Genomic DNA, 22,845 nt, shown 5'->3' with positions numbered 1-22,845 from the left:
GTATGCCACTATACTTAACAGCAGATGACGACGCAGCTGCTACAACTGATTTATTAAGGTAAACTAATTGTATGACTGTGCCTATATTTTGTGCTGATTTGTATCAGTTGCTGAGACGTTGGCGCATACAGTATGATGTGAAACAAAATCCAATAATTTCTATTTCTTAAAATATATCAACACTCTGTCCTTCTGATTTGCTCCTTTTCTTTTAGAATACGACTTACTGCATGAGGTTCATATGTGCTTTGTAAGAGCAAAGTTTTTACCCTAAAAACTCTGGACAAAGGCTTGCCAGGTGACTTTTGCCAGAAGTCTATAAAATGGCCAAAAATCTAATAGGATCGAGACCATAATTAAACAAGCCACAAAGCCAAAAAGTAGAAATGCCAGCATTAAAAGCAAATGCTATATCTCAACTGCCTACTCAATATCCTGCTGTAAAGATCCAGATACCCAAAAGTAAACACAAAAAAAGGCCCTGCAACATTTTGCTGGCAGTGTGAGCCTGACACGGGGATGGAGCTTTGACAGCAGTGGTAACTGACAGAAAGCAGCGGAACAGGCAGCGGTTAGGGGCAGCTTCCTTCCTGAGCTTTGGGTTCACAAAGCGACATGTCCACGTAACGTCCATATACATTTGATTCAGATAACTGAGGGGGAGAAGGAGGGGAGGTGGGCTGGAAGAGACGGGGCTATTTTGCTGTGTGATGGCACTGCTATAGCTTAAGGCAAGAAGAGGAAGAAGAGGAGGAGATGCAAGGGGCCTCTTTCCTTCAACCTCTCTGATAATAAGATGGCAGGAGTAAGGAGAACTGGGGGAAGGGGGAGGGAAGAGGGAAGTGAGAGGAGCCAGGAACAGGCCAAGGCACCAAGCAGAGATGGCGAGGTCTGTCCGAACCAGATCCCTGCTCCCTTGTTCTGAATAGGGCAGATCACAGATGAGGAAAGTAAGCTTGCATTACTTTAGCACTTGCATACCACTCATCCTTTTAAATTTGACTTAGGCTTCAAAAACTGACACCAGTGTGTGAGGATAATGACAATGACAAATGGCTACCACATAAAAAGAGTTGTCAACCGGCCATCTCCAAGTCCAGCAAGACAGGCAGGTTTTTCTCTTCACTGTCAAATTGTCTCAATTCTTAAAATCAGTGTAATGCCAAATACATTTTTTCCTACTTGTTGAGCATGATGAATTCTTTGCAATGCAAAAAAAGGGTTTGACAGCTTTGCAGCTTTGACTTTGACTACATACTTTTAGTAGTTATTGCACCTCTGGTCATACTCATTTACCTTGGAAGTCAAAAGTCAGAGCTGGGAAACTGTTCACACCTGAGTTGACCTTGTTCCAGTACAACAAGGTGGAGAACCAAAATGTTAGCCACACCAGTTCTGGTCAGTAGAAACACCATAGAAAAATGTCCAAAGATAGATAGACAGTAGGATTTACTACTGCAGCTTTCACTACTGATGATGTGCGAAGAAGCTATATTGGATTTTAACGATGGGGTTGGTGAGTTTTCTTTGACTTTCCGAGTCAAAAATCTGACTTTCGGAAGTGTTACAGTTGAATTTTCTCAGAAATTCCAACTTCCCAGTTCAAAATGAATGTACCAAAGCCCTAAATAAATAATGTTGGTAAATTTGGAGAAAATAGGCTGTTTCACTTTATTGTCAAAAGTTAGATGAAAAGATTCATACCACTCTCATATCTGTATAGTCAATACACCTTTAAAAACATGGGGTTGAGTCATTAACCCAGTTTCAAGGTATGAGCTTTGGGTCTTTCTTTGGGTTGGTTTCTGACGCAGAAGGAAATTACTCACATAGCTGACCTTGGTGACCCCATACACAGGTGGCTGGTTTGTTTCAAAACTGGGTCAAAATAACGTCTTTTAGTTGTAACTGGTGACTCAGTGGTTTCTATATTCATGGGTAACTTTACCCAGGACTGGGTTGGTGTCCAGTTGACTAATACTGAGAACTTCAATTGACCCAAATTGGGTTAAAAGCAGTCTTGCTCACCAGACCTTTCTCAAGAAAAGAAAGGTCTGACTGGGCCGACTCTCACTTTGAGATTGGAGAAAAAAACGCCCCGGCTGCTTGTATTTCTTTCAACCAATCACAATTGTTCTGGGCGGTGCCACAGCAACGGTGTGCTTGCAAAAATATTGCCGGGGGAAAACAGGTTTTGGTGTAACACGCCCACAAAAATATCGTCTACAGGACGCGAATCATGGCAGAAAAATGGCTACATCCCCGCAAGATCAAACACCGCAAAAGTTAGTTAAGGATGTGTTGAAAACGGTTGAAAACTGCTACACAACCGGAGGTGGTAGGGCGGGACTTCAGCGGGTGGCTCGTTCCGCCCAGTGAGAGGCTGATTTATGCAGCGAACTTCCGCCCACTCAGACTAGCTTAAAAGTGACCCAGCTGATAAGCTTAGTTTAGCATAAAGACTGGAAAAAGGAGATACAGTTATAGCAGAATCTTTCCCAGTTCCCTTGCAACCTCACAGTGATGACAGGACTACGAGCTAGCTGTTTCCCACTCCTTTAAGGTGTTATGCTAAGCTAAGCTAGTTGTCTGCAGCTTCATATTTAAAGTAAAGGCATTCGAGTGCTATTGATCTTCTCATCTGTCAGAAAAAAAAGAAATTAAGCATATTTTCCAAAATGTCACAGTCTATCTTTAATCTCCTGCTTCCTCTACTGCAGCTGGTCAGTTTAAAGTGCTCCAAGTACAAAGTGAAATTAAATAGGCCGTATCGTGCAGAGAAATTGAGCTGATTTTAACTTGAATTGCTCGGACGAGGCTATAAAAAAGAGCACTTTTCAACCACTGAGAACAATTTAATAAACATGCCGGCTACAGAAAAAAAAAATGTTAATGGACATTCACTCTTACCTATTCTTTGTAAACTAGTGTTTACAAAAGGCAACTTTCAACAGAAGAAAGAAAGAAAAGCAACAGAGAAGCACAAATGAGTGCTAATGAAGACATAGCAAGCTGTAGAGGGAGGGGGGAGAGGCGGAAGAGATGGGCGAGGGCAAATTAACCTTTTTAATTGGAGAGTGGTAGTCCTCTTTGGACCCTGCAGTTGGATCCAGAGTGCTGACAGATGATGAGAGGGAAATGGCAGGCCTATTACAGGCAATCTGGCCCTGTGACTTGGCAGACCACAGCAGTACCAGAGCCTGGGGAGAACAGGGCATGTCCAGCATGGAAAGCACTCCCTGCCAGACCGCTCGCTGGCAGAGAAGGGCTTGCCTCAATAAAGGTATAAATAGAGAACGATTATCTTGGCACTTTGAACTATGGGGTAAAGGGTTGTCATAAGGGAGTCTGGTTTCTCATCTGATAACAAAATACTACCTGGTCAAGAAAAAGGAGAAGGGCTTTGCTTTAATGAAAGAGAGAGAGAGAACCAGTCCGACAGGTATGAGAGAGGAGAAGGGCCGGGGTGGGAGGTGTGTGGGTGAAGAAATGCACAGTGAAAAAGTCACACACCATTTCGGTTCACATGGCTCTGCACTCATGCACACACACACATACACATTTTCAAACCCAATACATCTGCCCGGTGTTCACCGAGGAGCCAGATGCAAGAGAAAGACATCAGAGAGGATAACTTCCTGTCTGTCTGTGTGTCTGGATGCGAGAGCCATGTTTATGTCTGGGGATACAAGGAAAACAAACATCAAGGTCAGAGAGGCTGGAGTCTGTCCAAGCGATAGATCCCCTCGTTTTTAACAGGGCTGCCGGCCTGTTTTAACATACGGCCCCGGGGGGGACACCAAGATTTAGACGAGACCCTGAGGTGGGATTTCATATTGAATATCAGGACCTGCGTGCTGTTAGAGCTAAAGACTTTCCACCTGACATCTAAAAGACACTTGTAAGTGTGCAGCACAAATAACGTCATTACTTCCTTTTAGATGCCATGGTGCACTCTATTTTTTTAAGCTAGCGCAAAGGTAGTGGTATCTTAGGAAACAAGACAACCTTAGGCATCCACAGGTACCAACCATGTCGGCGTAGCTTGTCGGGGAGGGCACTAATTAACGATTCAAATTTAGGCCAGGCCACTTTCCCTTGAACTCTCACTTCAAGATTTTGGAAAGAAAATAAGTTGAATGGGTACCCACGAGTCTCCTCTAAATTTGAAGTCTTGCTCCCAATGAATGTTTTGCCCCTTAAAATTAATGTATCACTTTGAATTAAAGCAGTGTATTTGTCTTTTTAAGGAAAAGGACAAGCAGCCTATCAAGTGCAGATACATACTACCTTGACACATTATTGCCGTGGAACTCTAAACGTTCATTTCTGGGGGCGCCACTGCAGGTAATAAGTGCTTATTTTTCCTTGTTCTCCAAATTTGATTTGAAATACTTCCCCCTGGAAATCAATCAAACCCACTTCCTGTCATGTCCTCTACAATAAACGACAGACAACTCATTCATTGACTCGCTGTCCAGCAGACAGTTGATGTAAACATAATCCTGACGCCTGCTATTTAATGCTGACCCCATTAACCTGACGTCCATGGACATCTCTGGGTCATCACCGCTAAGACAAAGAATTATCAATCCATACCTCTGTTATTCTCTTTCCTGCCTTCCTCCCTGTCTGTCTTGTCGGTCCATCTCTCAATCCACACCTTCCCTTTTTTATGCCTATCCCTTCCTTTTGTCCATCCGTCATGCATTATGTATTCTAATGCATTTTGAACAAGACACAGACAATATAGCAGACCACACAGAGTTGCTTTTAGTCACATCATGCAAAGTACGCTGCATGGAGCTGCGTAAGTCCATTAAGTCTCACACTCTTCACATGTATGCACGCACACACACACACACACACACACACACACACTCACACAGTGTGTCGCACCATCAGCATCCTCTGTCTGCATCACATGCACACAAAGTCTCGCCTGCAAATTTTCACAATCACTCTCTCCGTCTTTGTATCTGTCTCTGTTCATAAACACACACACACACACACACACACACACACACACACACACCAGACACATGGCCGAAGAGAGCAGACTACCATCTGGGAGTAGTGGCCGGCTTTGTCTGGGGGGGTTGAAAGCGCCAACACGACCCCCCTTACACACACACACACACACACACACACACACACACAACCCTTGCAACGGCCCCCATCACCCTCCCCGTCCAACTGGTCTAAGTGTGAGAGCTCTTCTCATACAATCTGCACATATACATATGCAAATTTGCAGGGGGGCATTATAAAAACAGCCATCATCGCACGCACACACACACACACACACACACAGAAACGAGATATTTAGTTGGCTTCAGCACCAAAGTAGCCACGCAAGAGTTTTGGAAAAGAAAAACGTGTTTCTGAGAAATAGAGCAAGAGCTGGAGGGCTGGAAGAAAAGAGCACAGAAAAAAAGGGAAGATGAAAAGAAGAACCTTCTTTATAAATAACAAATTAATGTGAGCATGTGTGAAATACATGCAAATGGGATTGCATTCGTTTACACGGAGACACGCACAAACACATGCACACACAGACACGCCAACATACATTATCCATGTTTTGCCCCGCAGCATGCATGTGATGAATTTATACATAAAAACTCACTCAATCTAGATGACACAAGATGCATCACGACTGTCCTTTGATTCAACATCACATGCAGAGACATCAACCAGGATCCACCAGACATCAGCTGATTGTTTATTTTGGCAGGTTTGGACATCCAGTTAAACATCGTGGGTCGGGCTAAGAACTGTTTGAAGGAGTTTCAGTAGGATAGCAAACAATGAGTTTTATAATCCCTTCGTTTTTTTAACGCAGACGCCAGAAAAAAAGTTTGCAATACATGCTGCTTCAAACAGGAATACATCGCATTTGCATGTTTCATACATACCATATCAATGTCCCTAAAGTGATGCAATATATCAACTGACCTTTGTAATCAGACGGTGGAGTTGGTGGTGGATGGTGGTGTCACCTAGGTAAGAGACCTGCCAAGCTGCAGACCGCTGTTCAAAACCGACAATCGCAGTTGTGTTTCGGTGACCCTTCACGGCATTTTTAGTGATGTTTCTGGCAACGAACTTGGGTGTTAGCAGCACTCCACGGTGTTTCCTAGCAGCATGTCCAAGCGCTTTTGTAGCACCAAACCTGGGTGCTTTTATAACAGAGTATATGTGATTTTAGCGGCACATCATGACACTTACGAGCAGCATTTGTGGCACTGAATTTTGGTGTTGTTTTACCAAAGCTGGGTGTTCTTAGTGGTACATTGTGGTGTTTCGCAGCTGTATTTGTGGCACTGAATCTGGGTATGTTTTTTTTTACAGAGCCTGGGTTTGTCTGCGGCACATAGCTGCATTTCCCAGCAGCATTTGTGACACCAAACTTGGGTGTTTTTCAATAATACATCGCAGCGTTTCCTAGCAGCATGTGAGCCACCCAACCTGAATGTTTTCCCCTCATCTGACCTTGCTTTTCCCGTGTCAAACGTGGGTGTTTTAAGCAAAAACATCTTTTTCTAACCATAACCAAGTGATTTTTATGCCTAAACCTAACAAAACCATTAAATAAAACCAAAATAATGTACAAATATAAAGTGTCCGTGGTTTGCAAAAACGTACAATATGAACATTTTTTCTGGTGACTGGGTTAAAGTTCGAGGAATATAAACCTTTAAAACAATTTGCCAAATTGCTAAATGCATTAATATTGAAGAAAAAACTGGTCTTGAAGTTTCCTGATTTAGATCAGTAACTATATGGTCAGAGAATAAGCAAAGAAGCCTAGAAATCTGATCCAGCATTCGATGTCAACTTTTGATATCAGACACCTTTTTCAACACCCAGCCCAGTTCATACATTCATCATATGTTTGCTTCATAAATGTATACCAAACCTCAAAGAACCAAAGGAAATTAATAATATGAGGATATTCAATACAAGATGAATCAACTTCTCCAAGGCTTTTGTCTAGTGTCCATTTGTCATAATCAAGACCACAAGGCCCAGAGCGAGGACAAAAAAAGAAAGAGTGAGGGAGAGAAAGCGAAAAAGAGAGACACCTGCAAGGCTGGCTCGAAAGTTGACACCTAAACCACTCCTTTTCTTACACAAACCTCATCATAGCCTCGCACACCACCTTTCACACAAGTTTCACACTTTTCAACAAATCGCTTCTCCCACCGCGGCAGTTCATGTTCACTTCTGCTTTAGTCGCAACCACATTTTCTCTCTTTTACTCGATATTGTAACCAGGTGTGTGTCCAGCACCGTAAACATTCAGATCAATCACGGAGACAATTTAATCAAGGTGATAGACGAATGATAGCCTGAACGGGGACTCAAATTAAAAATTTCTACAATCCTGCGGAGATAAGCTCTCGCTTCCTCGAGTTCCTCAGATGTTCATGATGTGACGGAGCTTTCTGATGTGCCATCTCGAGGCAGGGTGTGTGTGTGAGCTGAAAGCATTTGAAGTGGAACGGTGAACAGCCTGCTCTCAAAACTCAAGGGACACATCCGAGTCGTAATTAGGAGAGGATCTGCGTCCATATTTTATGGCGTACACAGACACAAATACATTCAGGGACATGATTTCCATTACTGCCACATGTGTACATATATGATATACGGGTCTACTGGTATATTCATGCATGTAAAGCTGACACAAATAGCAGGTTTCTCGCCCACACAGCACAACAGTCCTTTATGTACATCTTCCATATCAAATTCTCTCCCCCAGTTTTTCACCACTCTCATGTTTGCTGTAATGTTTTCAGTACACAATAGCAGCGGTGGTGTTAAGCTCATGTTGCCCCATCAAGAGGAGAGCACCAACAACAACCAAACACTTTTCCCTCCTCTTCCCACCCTGTTTACGAGCAGATCCATTCGTCTCTCACTTTGTTCCCACGCTCCCTCGCTTCTTTTTTCTCTCCTCTGCATTGTCCTGTGCCCTCAGGTTAGAGGTTCTCTCTGTTTCCTCCTCTAAAGCCTGGAAAACAGAGGCGGAGGACGAGAGGAGGCGAGCTGGAGAGAGAAGAGAGAGAGAGAGGAGGGCCGGGCAACAAGGCCTGTCCGTCTTGCCTCCTTCGGCCTGGCTAGCTAACCGGTCTGAACTGGTTCTGACATAGGTGAACCAGAGACGTGTCCTCTTTCGCCTCTGGACAAAAAAGAACCATGGTGGCATTCCATCCACAGTCAGCAGGTACCAGGGAAGTGTGCATCCATGTGTGTGTCTGTATGTGCATGTGTGTCTCCCAAGACCTTTGAGGCCTGGACCATTGCCAAGTTCATCTGTTAATGGACAGCTACTAGGAAAGCTGCCCCATCCCCCCTCTTTCCCTCCTCTCTGTCTCTCCGGCAGCCATGCCTGCTCACGACCCCCCCTTAACCTCCCCAACCCCCAGCCAGGCCTGCCCAGATACAGGCCCTCACTCTCCCTCACCCTCCTCCTCCACTCCCTTTCTCTCCCTTCCCCTGAAAGCTATATCATTCCCTTTCTCCCTCACCTCCTCCTCCTCCTTCTCCTCACTGCCCCCCAACACTCTGGGCTTCTCCTATTCAAGATAAACAGAGTGCTTCAAGTTCAGGGGACACCCTGGGACCCTTTAACAAAGCCATCTATCATGCTGTCTGCCTGAGACTCCTTTGGCCATAGCAGGCTCTGCTGCTGCTTCTGCTGCCGCTGCTGCTGCTACGTCTCTCTCTCTCAATCTGTATGTGTGAGTGTGAACATACACAGGCTGGACACAGACCAGCCAGCAAGCCCGCTAACCCGGGCTAGCTACTTGCTCTAGCTGATCCCGAGCCGGACAATTTCGCCATTGTGTTTGTGGCCCCTCCTGGCCCCTCCAAGGCCAGAGCAACGACAGACCCCCCCCCCCCCTCCTCCTCCTCCTCCTCCTGCTTTGCCAATGCACCCCCTTCTCTCTCCTGTTAAAACGAGACAAACTCATGACATGAAGGCACAGAGCTACGGCGCGGGGAACAGCACGCGCGCGTGGGCCACTTTCCCTCCACACCTCGGAGACGGACTCCGCTGACCCCTCTCCGATTCCCCTGAAGTCAAACTGCGGGACGATTAACCAAACTGTCAACAGCTTAATAGTCTGGGAATAAGAGACTGACAGTAGGCCTAGGAGCTGTGTGTAAACACTACGGAGATTATGAATGGTGCACCAGAGTGAGACGGAGAGAGCGAAAGACAATAGGAAGAGAGAAGCCCTTTTCATACATGGATCCTGTAACATTTATGGGTTCAATTATCTAGGTAGCCTTTTTTGGCATTCAAGCACAGGTCTGCTGTATGGAAATACTCAGTGGCAGGTTTTTTCCCAAGCGATGCGGTATTCCATACATTATTTTCTGCTCATTACGGGTGGCAGCAAGTAGGAAAATAAGCACACTCCTGGAAGAGGAGCATGGTGAATTGTCACACAGGCTGACTAAATGTGACCTTTTTCCAACAAAATAAGTGTGTGGATGCGGGAAAACCTGCTAAAAATAGCCAGTGGACTGCTTTCCCATCTGCAGTCCATGAGTATGTCTTGCTGTTGCTTTTTTCAGCTGTGTCACGTTTGACATCATAAACGGAAAACAGGGTTAGTAAACATTAGAAAGCAGCATGGACGCCAGAGAAAATGTTACAGTGGTTTCTTCTTTTTTAAATGTGTTATTTATTCAGTCTCTCTTTCAAACGCAGTGCTGACTAATTTGGAATGATGCTCAAGCACTTCTTGGAGACAGACAGATGGAATTTGTGGTGCTGTGCCACTGCATAGCACTGGAAAAGGGGCAAAAATTAGCCGTTCACCCGGTTGTCTTGTTTATTTCACTGCCAATCAGAACCAATCCGACCTGAGGCCAATAAATATCCGTGACTACTGCATCATTTGTCCCATGAATGAATGCTGTTCGCAAACTTGCCCATTAAAGACAAAAGCCAGATGTTAGTAGTGGCAGTATGTGGTGATAACATGTTCCTGTAGTGGTTAAGAATGTTGCAACCTTTGCCTTTTATTATTTATTTTAGATTTCCTTAAATTAAACTTAATTTAATTGTTGCTTTGTTTCCACTCGACCTATGCTGGAAGTTTTCCAGAAACCAGGCCCAGTCCTCTTACATTAAAAAACATCTCCAGCTCTTTTCCCACACAGCACTGACTATGACTATTTCAGGAATATTTACAAGTGAAGGTGCATGTAGTTAAGGGGCCAGAGAGCTTCCTGGCTAACAATTGTGACACCACAAGCTCACTCCCTGCATGGGAGAGAGACTCACGTCACGGTCACACAAACACTGACACGCATTTTCTATCCCTCTTTTCCTTTTCTTCCTGCTTGTCCTCACGTCTCTCTCTCTCTCCGACACACAGCAGCCCCAAAAGCCCCAGTAGCTGCTCTCCTCTCCAGCCTGCCGGAGAGGGGGACCGGCCTGCCGGTTTTAGAGCGCTAAATTATCCATTAGATGTTATCAAGTTGTAGCAGGGCGATGCCATTCTGCTAGGAGCCATCAATCTTTCATAAGTCCCAGGCACGGCGTGCATTGGGATGCACTACCAAGAACCTCCCCACCGCTCCTTGCACACCACCCACCCTCCATCACCAAACTGCACGCAAACTTGGACATGTACACACAGTGAAGGCGGACGTCCGCGTTCACAGTCAACAAATACACATGCTGACATAAATGCAGCCAGGTACACGCTCTTGCACTCAAGCTCTGAAGAAACAAGCAGGACGAGGCTTGTTAAGGGAACATCCAGTTCCCCCCCCCCCGGCTCACCCCGCTTTCCTCCCTAAACAAAACTAACATTTTTGAGCCAAGCATCCAAATTTACGCTGCCTAAACTGTGTTTCACTACCCCTCGCACTACCTTCCCTTGCACGCTCCCTCTGCCCTTTTTTTCTCCTCTCCTCCTCATCTCTCCCTCTCTCCCTCCCTCCCTCTGCTTCTTGCCGTGGCCTGGCAGGCAGGCAGGGCAGACATGTTCAGAATGCGCTCCGGTAATGGGCTAATCAAAAATGCAAAACAATTGGCAATTACCGCGCGGGGCCCTAATGGTCATTAGAATTTACAACAAGGTAATGAACTGAGAGTCAGCTCAGTCCATGCATATTCATAAAGCAATCAGGCCTTTGAAGATTAAAGAAGCGCTTCAAATTTAAATGAGGGCGCCAGCATGTTATCAGTGAGATTCAGCCTGCAAAAGTAAAGGGTGCCTGGGACAGGAGTGTGCATTTATGAATGTGTGTATATGTGTGTGTCTGTGTGCGATGAGGGTTGGGGGTCAGTTTGGGTGTGGGGGATGGATGGAGTGAAGGTGTAAGTATGTGTGTGCATGCATCTGTGCATAAGTGATGACGGTGTGTGCCGATCTCATTTGTGTGCCGACTCGTGCCTGTATGCTTTTGTGCGAGGCAAACGACGGTGCACCAACACCGCCATATAGCCTAAAGTGATTCTAATAACTAAATTAACACTCTCTTAAAAAATGAATGAGGCCCCTATCTTCTGATCATCGTTTTAAAAGACGTGGGATTTGAATCTAAGATCAAATATACAGTTAACTTGAGCTATTAGGAGGCAATGAGCTTTTGAACACAAAACCCCCCCGAGGAATACAGCGCGCTATTAGTATACGTTTATGAAAAAGTGTAGAGGCAGACATGGTTTGCATGCACATGGACACGCTACAGCACTCTGAGACTTTCACACACACACAAACAGAGGGCTGTGAGTTTTCACAAGTGTAACGTCAGTCACAGGGGCCCTCTCTGTCCTGTATCTCTCTGGTTGAGATAAGGTTGGCGAGACGCAGCTGTAGACGACCACCCAGCCACACACAAAAGGTACAAATAGACTCGCACACACCCATAGACACATGCATTCTGACAGGCCAAGCCCAGCGCTGGGACCTGCAGTGGGACAGATAGCGGAGGAAGAACATTATAAAGACAGATAGTGACCAGGATCAGTGGGTTCAAACTAACGTGACGCCCCTCGTCTCCGTGGCCTCAGCATTATCACCATGGGTGTGAGAAAGACAAAGCAATGGTCCTTCAGCTTTAAACACTACAGTCACAATAGGAACAGCAGAGGTTGAGCTGACATGCTGAATGCAGGAGGTGATAATAACACACAGAAAATAAGAATCAGTTTCAATCAGTGATCTAAATTAGAGAAAAACAGGGATTTTTTGGGGGGAAAATAAAATTAACCTTGTTAAAATCTGCTCCCATTCTGACCCAAACTAATCTGCCTGCTTCCTAAAATACCACTTCTCTCCTTTTTGCTCTCATCCGCCACTTCCTGAGCTACAGCTGTATCAAAGACACTTTTTTCTTCTCTGTTTCTGTTCTGTCTAAAAATAAAGTCATTAACCTGCAGGTGGTGAAGCCGGCGGCTGGCGTGACAGGCCCTGACGCTGTCAGGTGACCCCTGACCCTGTGATGTGACTGCCTGCCACGCTATTGACAGGACAGCGGCAGGACATGCTTATTTCTGAGGATGCTTTTTCATCCCGCGTGACGCAGCCGTGGACAAACAAGGTTGTTTCTGTCGTATAGCTTCGTTTGACAGTAGGTAAAGGGGATAGAAAGAGGCAGCAAAGTGTGTGCATGCGTGTGTGTGCGTGTGTCGTCTGGCTTGCTCTGCGGCCAAATCTGTGAGAGTGAGAATGAGCTCTAGAGTGGATGTTGGAAGCCTTTAAGAGGTGCAGACACGCTAATGTAGCCAAAACTTAGAGTTTCCAGTCCCTCGAGACAAACTACTGGAGCGATGCGTGGAGAGAGTGTGTGTGTGCGAGAGAGGGAGGAAAAGAGATAGAGAGACAGAGAAGAGAGGAAAGGAAAGGAGAGAGGCAGAGAGAGAGGAGGGGGGCTGAAATAAGTATCATATGTTTCTGACAGATCTCATCAACTCACAACACATCATGGGGCCTCTGCCACAACACATTTATTACAGACAAAACACAAGTTCACAGGGGGGGGGGGGGGGGGGGTTACACTGTACATGTGTGCCAGTGTGTGTGTGTGTGTGTGTGTGTGTGTGTGTGTGTGTGTGCGCGTGCACATCTGTGAGGGGCATTGTTGTATTCATAAAACAGGTGTGTGTCTGTGTACATTTGTGGGTGGGTACATGCATTTGTGTAAGCCTCTTTTTGTGTGTGTGTGTGTGTGTGTGTGTGCATACTTGAACTAGCCTCCACCTGAATGGCCTGAGGCTGTGGTACCGGGGTTGTTAGAAGACAAACAGAGACACAGGAAGCCCAAGCCAGGAGCCCTGAGGACAGCACACACAAACACACACATACCTACCCTTAAGTACACACACACACACGCACACACACACCCCTGCTGTCAGTCACACACAGCAGCCACCTCACCATAAGTCCTGCTTCCTAAACCCACAAAACATTGCTTTAACACACCTCCTCTACCTCTCTCTCTCTCCCTCACACACACACACACACACACACACACATATTTAGGCCCAGCCCGTCCCTCAGGCCCAGCGCTCTGTGCCAAGTCTGGCCTGGCATGGTCCACAGAGGGGTGTCCTCAGGCGAGGCTTGCCAAGTCAAAGACCCTTTCATGTTGAGCCTGCACGCCCAGAGTAGTAAAGCTTTAACAAACAGCCCGACACACACTCTTCCTCTCTCGCGCGCACACACACACACACGGAAAGCTTTAAACAGTTTAAGTGGTCAAAAACCACACACACACACACACACACACATATGCACATACATTAGTTTAACACCGCATCCACACTCGACATGTAAACATCCACTAGACTTCAGCACTTGAATGCAGCCAGAGCCACGAACACTCAATCCAACAACAAAGGCTGCCGAATCTCCGCTGACAACATTTGTGGGTGTTTAGAGCTCGGTTTTGGAATACAAAAATGTCCTCTATGAAAAATTCATCCTAAAAACCATTCCTGTTCACCTTCATTAAAACTTAGTGGAGCCCACAGCCAAAAATAGGAGCGATTTTATCAGAGCCCGAACCAACTGTTGGATCAAATTAGAGTCAGTTTTTTTTTTACAGACAATGGAGTGCTTGTGTTGATAATATTAGCTGGTGTCCAATAATTACAATAGCATGCATCTGTGCCTTTTCACTATCAATTAAAGTGATCACCGAAACAAAGGCACACACCGCATGTGGACTTGCAAAACGACCCGAATGCACGCACATACACACTGGAAAAAGATATCACTACCAAGGAGCCTCTTGCCCCCCCCCCCCCCCCCCGCCAAACACGCACACACACACACACACGCAAACACTCTCTCCATGCAATGCCCAGCCCCCCAGTTCTGCCTAACAGATACCCAGTGTGTATATGTGCGCTTATGAGGGAGTGGGGGGGGGGTTAGTGGTTTGGAGAAAGGTGGCACGGTGCCAATACGGAGCCTGCTAAATACCTTTGTCTCCACAACACACAGGGACAAACAGGACAGGCAAGCTGCTGCATGAAGACACGCTACAGCCACAGAAAGGTGTTACAAGAAATACCGCTCTGTTGTTAGAATGCCTTCCTCCTCATAGAGAAAAAAGGGGGGAAAGGTGGCTGCCATAATTAACTCAGTATTGATTCAGAGTCCAGGTTACAATGGAGGCAGTGCGCTGGAAAGAGGCAGCAGAAGTGTGAGATAGTGGTCGATTTGAGCGGCTACAATGGCCTCATTAACACACATGGCTACACTGGTGAGAATGCAAGAGGTGCTAATGCTGGGATGGATAAATACAGGACACAGTAATGTGGCGATACGAGCACAAGAATGTGGAACCACACTCGTAAAATGTAGTGAGGAGAGACGATTTTGTAAAAATACTAATTATGGTACAGGACGTGATGAAGCCTGTGTACAGTAGTGCAGGAGTGCATCTTCAATCATTACAATGAAAAGCATCTTTCATCTTCCAATTACTTAATGCAGGGACGCCAAACAATCATTTATGGCACTGATAATGATTCGATCCGTGGAATAACAAGCGTGCCTGCTTAATAGTGATTCTATCCTGTGACATAAATCCAGTTTTACACGACACCGCAGTCACATAGTTTGTGTGAGAAACCGTCATCTGCTCTTTTTCTGGGCCATCCATAATCTGGAGACAAGCGACGGTGTCCCTATGCATATCTTAAATTGTTTATCATGCAAATGATGGCACGCAGGCTGCTCTGCCCTCTCCTAACGGCCCAGAGCTCCAGACTGCAGACCCCAGCCCCAGCTGCAGCCATGAGACTCCCAGACGGCCTCAGCTGTCCCAAAGACGGAGACCGAGAGGCACTGCCTCATCTCCAGCTCTGGGTGTATTACAGACAACTGCCCCCCAACTGCTCCCCCCCTCCTGCTCCACCTCCAAGTTCAACCATCCTGGGTGTCAGCTCCTTTAGTCCAGCAGCTTCTTTCCTAAACGTAGCCCTCGCCTATATACCCTGCTGTCCATACAGAAATCCATCTGCATCAAATGACATTTCAGGAGGAGGGCGGGGAGTAGAGGGGTCACATTCATTTGAGTGTATGCAGTGCAGCGGGATACAGTAAAGGGTGTAACATATAACACACAGCCCGGGAATAAACTGGACATGAAGTCAGCCTGGCAGAGGTACAGTGTGTAGGGACAGTATGTATTGAGATGCCTCATCTCAGTGTCAGCGTCTAACTGAGCAGGGTGAGGGAACATGGCAGCTAGCATATGGGGCACGGGGTGGTGCGCTGGCACTGCCAGTCTGTATCCATCAATCTTGGATGCAGAAAACAGAGGTGGTGGAGGCGTGGGCGGGGGCTTGCTTTAATGCATATGTGACTGATGTGTGCGCCGTCCTGCACAGTGGCTGCGTCTTCTTTTTCACCCTAAATCTACCCTTTTTTCCCCCTTATCTGCAGTCCTGACCTCACACACTCATGTTTCCCTTCTTCCAGGTTTTACACACAGAAATGTTATAACAGGGTTATAACACAGTCAGGTGAGGTTTCACAGCAGGGCACGGCCTCACTCCACGTACAACCAAATTAATCTATTCGTTACAGCATCAAGAAAAGCCTGAATTACACAACGCCAAGAGACATTAGGCCTATAAATAAAGCTCCGTTCACAATGCCAGTGACCTTATGATATCATGTGAACTCCACTGCATGATGAACTAAATGAGCAAAGAAAAGCATGTTCGAACAGCTGACAGAGCCAAGAGGCATGTTGGAAGTGGACGGGCGTGTGTGAGGATGTGTGTGCACATATCCGTCTATGTGTGTGTGTGTGTGTGTGTGTGTGTGTGTGCTCATACGCGGGGCAGATGTTTAACAAACTGCACACTAATGAACAGTGGTCATTCTGTATGACAGTGGGCTGACTAGCTAACAACAGATAACAGTAGTCCCTTTACAATGCCGTCTGCCGAGCTGCAGCACTGACTAATACAGTACAGTAGTGCACATTATTGAGTACTGCTCTCCACGCATTTAGCCTGAATTGGCTTCAAATTAAATCTGCCCAGACAATCATCCCAGTCTGGCACACGATATCGGATCTGTTAAAGGAAATGAATAAACATTCAAATAGGCCGGTCAAAATCAAACCCCACTCTGTAAAACCAGTCATAAGGGACCCACGCTTGTTTGCACAGCCACTCATGTTCTCACTACAGCCTCATTCAGCCCCGGTGGACAAACAACAAACCGACCAGCCGCCTTAAGAAGTCCTTAATTACTCAAATCAAGAAAAACACTGACAATTAGTGGCTGTAGGGTTCCTCAAATAAACGCTCGACAGTTTGGCATAATTACATTCTTTTCTATCTCTTTTTAATTTTAGCATCAGAGTGAGCCTTCGCAGGCGCATATTTGAGGGAACGAGAGATATGGCGGTGTAATAAGCCAGGGAGGGATACAGATACATCTCTCACCACCACATGAGAGAGAATGTGGAGGCCACAGGATCTGAGCACATCTGTGATGCAGCAACAAACCAAAAGAAATCCATCTTTTCTTGTCTCTCTCGCTCTCTCCCTTTCATAATCTGCTTCTTTGTCTGTGTGTGTGTCTTCCTCACTATCAGCAAACGTTTCCGTTTCTCACAATCATTTTCAGCTTCGGATGGTTTTCATGTGGGTTTGTGGCTCACTGAGGGAGATTCGCAGCTCCTAAATGCAGCAGCAGATATTTCACACTCTGGTTATGCAGATTGGATGCATCTCTACTAACAGAGGCGAAAACCAAAGGAAATCTAAGAAAGCATTTGTTCCCTTTTGAAATAAACTCCCTATGAACCTCAAGAAGTGTAGACCCACTCCACACCGTTACACCTTACAGACTCACTTCCTACTTTTGTTTTTCCTGCTCATTTATTTATTTCTTGTGTGGCAGCCATTTTAATCTCCCACATGTGTTTACCTGTGATATTCTCCTGCTTGGGGATTATTCCTTGCAAGGGTGCAGATAAACAATCCTCATCCCGCGGCGACACCTGAACGGCCACCTCCACTGGGTGACACGCCCTCCGTGGATGCTGATGGTGGGTCCGCGAGTGTGACGAGGAGGTGGAGAGAGGCGAGGCGAGCGGAGAGGACGGCGGCCTGTCCAGGGGTTTGTCCATACAGAGGCTCCCATGGCACTGCCTCCGTTTGTGCTCGATGAAGAGCAGGATGTCAGCCAGGGGGAAGCGGGAGTGGCACTGGCCGCAGGTCAGCAGGTCCTGGTCCCCTTTTAGGGGCTCACCCTGAGCCACTCCCAGCCTGGGGGAGTCCTGAGAGTCTTCTTCTGGTAAAACACCTGACAGCGGCTCAGCTGGATGGGAAAGAGAAGATAGTGAGATATAGTTCAGAGAGATTCTGTAGCGCTTGTAAACAGATGTGTGTCAGGAAAGGCACTGGAAAGCAGACTGAGTGTTTGATTGCTACAACAAGATATCAACAGAAATAAGGTCAGGCTGGAAAATGTGTTTAAAAATATTTTAACAGACAGAGATAAAGAAAGAAAGAAAGAAAGAAAGAAAGAAAGAAAGAAAGAGTACACCGACTGCTTCGATAAGGACTGACATGTTCAGCTTGCAGGCAGCAGCCAAACGATTAAGTTGCTTGACCCTCTTTATTGTGCTGCCAATCTCGCTTTTTTAATGAACCTAACACCTCTGAGAATCAAAAAATAGATTCTAATTTGAGTTCAAGATGATTGGACCCCATTTCGTTAAAAGTGCTGGGATCTCGTGAACCAAGGTTAGACATTGAGGGGTTGGATGTGGAGTAGGTCCCTGAAGTACCGGCAGAGAGAGAGAGAAGAGAGAAGAGAGAAGAGAGAGAGAGAGAGAGAGAGCATTTTAAAAGAAGTAATCTAGCCACACGGTAAACGACATTGGGCGCCCCGACTGGGATGTTGAGATAAGATGTGATGAATTCTTGCCGCCGGTTCAACCTTTAATTCCGTGTCGGGTCAGACGAGGAGGTGGTGAGGGACTATGCAAGATAGGCCCTGTTACCTGTATGTTCGACTGCATTAAAGATGAGGGAATTTGCCCCTATTTTACTGGAGCTTATCTTAACCAGCTTATGCCATGGACATAGGCGGGGTGTGTGAGGCTGGGTTAGGTGGAAAGATTTTCTTCAAACCAAATAATCTCATTTTGATGCCACGCGAAGAGTGATGTGAATAACTTTGAAAACTAAAATATAATCCTTTTTTGCAGGCGTCTGACTGCGGCAGAATTTAAAGTAGTGTGGGCCACTGTTTCCTGCTGGGCTACAGGAGAAGGTCTGTTTCACTATCTGGAGCATCATTAGGCCTCGTCGCTTTCCTTCTCAGATTTGTATGGCTCCCTGATTATTAAAGCAGATCAGTGACTTCATATGAGGCAGGGGATTTTTTAAAGTTAAAACAGAGTAAAAAACAATAGATATATAAAAGCATGTAGGTAAATTTCTCCTGCCTGTATTAATATGTAATAAAGTGCTTTTTTGCTACATGACAGCTCAACATTGGCCCCAAGACAAGATTTTACAAGGCGTGGTTCTCAAGTTTTAATTTTTTGTTGTTCAAATAAATAATGTGACGATATAAAGCATATTTTTCCAACTAAATGTGACTGAACTCAAAAGATCTGGGTCAGAGTTGAAGATGGAAATTAATTAGGCTACATGAAACCTCTGCAAGGGTAAATCAAGTCTGTTTTTAATCTGTAAATTATTGTTAATTGCTCCATGCAAACATGCCCATAAGTGCTTGTCTTTAAACATTTTACATCTGCATTCTCTCTGAATATTTTCGCATATTTCACTTTCCCTTTCCGTCCTTTCCAGAAACCACACATGAGCAGCACAAGGATTATTAAATACACAATCACTTATTTCTGCTGAAACGATCCTCTGCGTGCGCTTGGTCAAGCAGCACGGGGATAAAGTGGATCAAGTTCAAGTTCAGAAGTGGCCCACAGGACTACAATCACATTGCGCCCCCCACTGGCAAACCCTCTGACAATTAGCTCTCAAATGAAGGCGTACATGTTGCCAGAGCGTAATTGGTTTTAACCGAAATGGGAACAGCATGCAGAGACAAATTTATGATAAAAATAAATAAAGTACAAAAGAACCCCACCGCCTCCTGATCTCCACTTGGAGCTGAAATTATATCTGTATATTTGGAGACGTCTCCACATTCACTGGCATATAAGAGTGAAATGATAAAGCAGTTCCTGCTGTTCTCAAATGGATATTGGGAAATACATGTCCTGCAAATCAAAACGCGTCTCGACAGCGTGAAAAATATCATCATGCAATCTCAATCAATGCCCTGCAGTTTTATAACACATGCGCGCAAAAGCCCCTACTTGTAAAACAGCACGCACGGACATGAGCGTGGATTTATACAACACACATCTGTTATTGACACTAGATAAAGAAACTGCGCGTTGAAAAGGTGATGTTAGAACAGCAGCTGCGAGGAATCTGTGACACACAAACTATATTCCGCCTGTAACGCACACGAGGTCTCTGCGCTGTGGACAAGTGGGTATGTAAACACCACTTCCCTGTGTCCAAACCAGCTCAAACCTCTGTAAATACATCCTAACAACAAAAACAAGAGCGAGGGTTGTTATTGTGGAGCAGCTTTAAAGGCTGTACCTGGAAACTTAAGAGCGGAATGGCAGCAGTGGGAGGCTCGGGCTGCTTTCATATAGGCAAAGGTCTCTGGCCATAAAGCCCATGCATGCCCTTTAATGGCGAAAGAAACCTTGAAGGCTGCGTTATACAACACAGTTAACCAACACAAGTTGAAGCTGTGTGTCACGCTGTTTCAAAACTTCCACCAGAGGATCCCATAATCAATATAACACAGCCTGATGTCTTGGATGTGTTTGTAATTTCACTCAGGACAGCGCGCTGTGTCCGTACGTGGCCGCGTCCATACCTAGTGAAATTCCCCGAGGAAGTTGCCCTGTGAGGAAACAAGAGGTGGCTCTCTGAGAGGGACACACAGCTAAATGAAGTCAAATTAATATCTCCACTTACGCGAAAACTCCCGTTTGCTCAAGTGCTGGGGTTTGCCTTGCTTGCGGCGAGACATGTTGGTTCAGTGGCGGCTTTTCAGCTGAGTTCACATTGGGAAATCCGTTCCTATAAGGTAGACTCCAAATGAAATATCTTCATTGATGCGTCTGACATCCAAATAGGAAAAAAGAAAAGAAAAAATGAAGTGCAGATCACACAGAGGGTGAGGCGTCGCGCGCTACGGGCTGTGCGGACCTCTTCATGACTTTTCTCGCAAAGACAGAGTGATGGGGGTACGGCGATACCCCCCTGAGCTGCAAGTTCAAGTGCGGACGTGACGTTCCTGCGAACTTGAACGTCAGGAGATGGACGGACTGAGACATAGAAAACATGGGCAGGGCAAAGCCGGCCAGTGGGAGGGGGACAAGCCGTAATAAAAACCAATGGACACTCATTATGGACTACCTATGGAAGGAGGGAGGGTGGAGGGGGAGACAGAGACCCTGAAGACACCAATGGACAGAGGGGATCAAGGGGGCTGGGCTAAGAGAGAGAGAGAGAGAGAGAGAGAGAGAGAGAGAGAGCGAGAGAGAGAGAGGAGTTATCCAAGGAAGTGAAGGAGCAGGAGAGAGCGCATGGAGCACAGAGCCTTGTGAAGGAGGGATGTGATGGAGGATAAACTCTGCTTTACTGCTCCATTCATATTAATTAGAGTTCATTCCCAGGCTGATATGAATATTAAGTGATTATGTAAATGTTCACAGTAAACCGCTGTAATTTTACATTAAGGTGAGATGGAGTGTTTTTATTGCATTAAATACATTTTTGAGATTAAAGCTTTCTATTAGGGATCTGTGAGAAAGCTGTTTATACTGTTTCCCTATACATATACACACACATACATACATACATACATATATATATATATATGTGTGTGTGTGTGTGTGTGTGTGTGTGTGTGTATGTATATAAAATTTATATATATATATGTAATTTTAATTTTTATGTATTTAATTTTTGTTTTGTTTTGTTTTGTTTTTTACTAATTTTTACTATTTGTTTTCAGGGTGTTTTTAGTGCGTGGGTTTTTTTTTGGCATTTTTTTTATTTTATTGTGAAATTTATTTAGGTTTTCAGATTAAAGCCTTCTATAAGGGATCTATGAGAAAGATACATACATACATACATACATACATATACATACATATATAGATAGATAGATAGATAGATAGATAGATAGATAGATAGATAGATAGATAGATAGATATAAACCTAACCCTTTTATATTTATTTATTTTACATTTTGTTTTTTATCATGTTTGTTTTTATGTTTTAGAGTTAGATTATCTAGATTCATTTTTTATTTTTTTATTCTTACAGTGTTTTAGTGGGTATTTTGCATTTTTTTATTAAATGTGTTTAATTTTTGAGATTAAAGCTATATGTTTTATTATTAGTGTTTTACAGTGTTTTTTGCATTATACATTATATATATCTATATATCTATATCTATTTATATATTTAATTTTTTATATTAAAGGGATTATAAGGGATCTATGAGAAGAGCTGTTAACAGGATTTTCCTGTCTGTAGGCTACTAAGTGAATTTATTTTAATCAACTATATTTTTTGTGCACAATGCAAATGTTAAGACAAGTGCATGGGTGTAGATCTGTGAGGGGGGGGGCAGCAGGGGACAGATCCCCCTCAACATGTGCACTGATGCAGAAAAGGCACAAATTGGTGCATTAAAATGAACCAGAATGCAGAAAATCAAGTGTCTGATGCTGAGAATGTCCTTATAGAGAAACCCCAGACCCTCTGTGTTATATGTGTCCGTCCCCTCTCAATGACAAAACACAACCCATGCCTTTGCATGGCCTAAATAAAAGATACCGAGATAAGAAGATCAACTTAACATCAGTGTAATATAAAATGATTCAATCGTGGGTTCATTAGACTAATAAAAAATAAAGCCTACATTTAGAAGCCTTGTTGTCTTTTGATTTAAAAACAAAGGACTGTTTTATTAGGTGACCGAAATAACGTTTGCTCCTGGGTGTTGATCAGTAAGCAATCATCAGACAGATGAGTCTTCCTTACAATGATTTTTTTGTACTGGAATAACTTCACAGCAGACAGAGCTGCAGCTGCAGACAGAGCTGCAGACAGAGCTGCAGACAGCACTGACGGCAGGAGATATGCTGCTTGTAGGCCTAACTGTGTGTGAGCTGCTGAAACTGAGAGATAAGAACAGAGGAAACTCAGTCACAGGCCCAATTAACTCACTGTGTTACAGCTCTGAATATAAACACAGACAT

At 44.9% G+C, this 22,845-nt stretch overlaps 1 protein-coding gene across 1 annotated transcript in view; it reads right to left on the bottom strand.

The window, feature by feature from the left end:
* LOC125885954 (B-cell lymphoma/leukemia 11A-like) overlaps positions 1 to 20,937 on the bottom strand; it is a 37,721-nt gene extending 16,784 nt beyond the window's left edge. The window contains exons 1-2 of the mRNA XM_049571825.1: positions 20,546 to 20,937; positions 17,439 to 17,831 (exon numbers count right to left, since the gene is read on the bottom strand). Coding sequence (XP_049427782.1) covers positions 17,439 to 17,831; positions 20,546 to 20,600 — 448 coding nt within the window. The 5' untranslated portion in view covers positions 20,601 to 20,937. The remainder of the gene's footprint in view (positions 1 to 17,438; positions 17,832 to 20,545) is intronic.
* Between the last annotated feature and the right edge of the window lie 1,908 nt (positions 20,938 to 22,845).

This window comes from Epinephelus fuscoguttatus, linkage group LG3 (assembly GCF_011397635.1).
Source record: "Epinephelus fuscoguttatus linkage group LG3, E.fuscoguttatus.final_Chr_v1".
NCBI classification, from domain to species: Eukaryota; Metazoa; Chordata; class Actinopteri; order Perciformes; family Serranidae; genus Epinephelus; species Epinephelus fuscoguttatus.
Note: the sequence above shows the minus strand (reverse complement) of the source record. Positions and strands in the feature narration are given on the sequence as shown.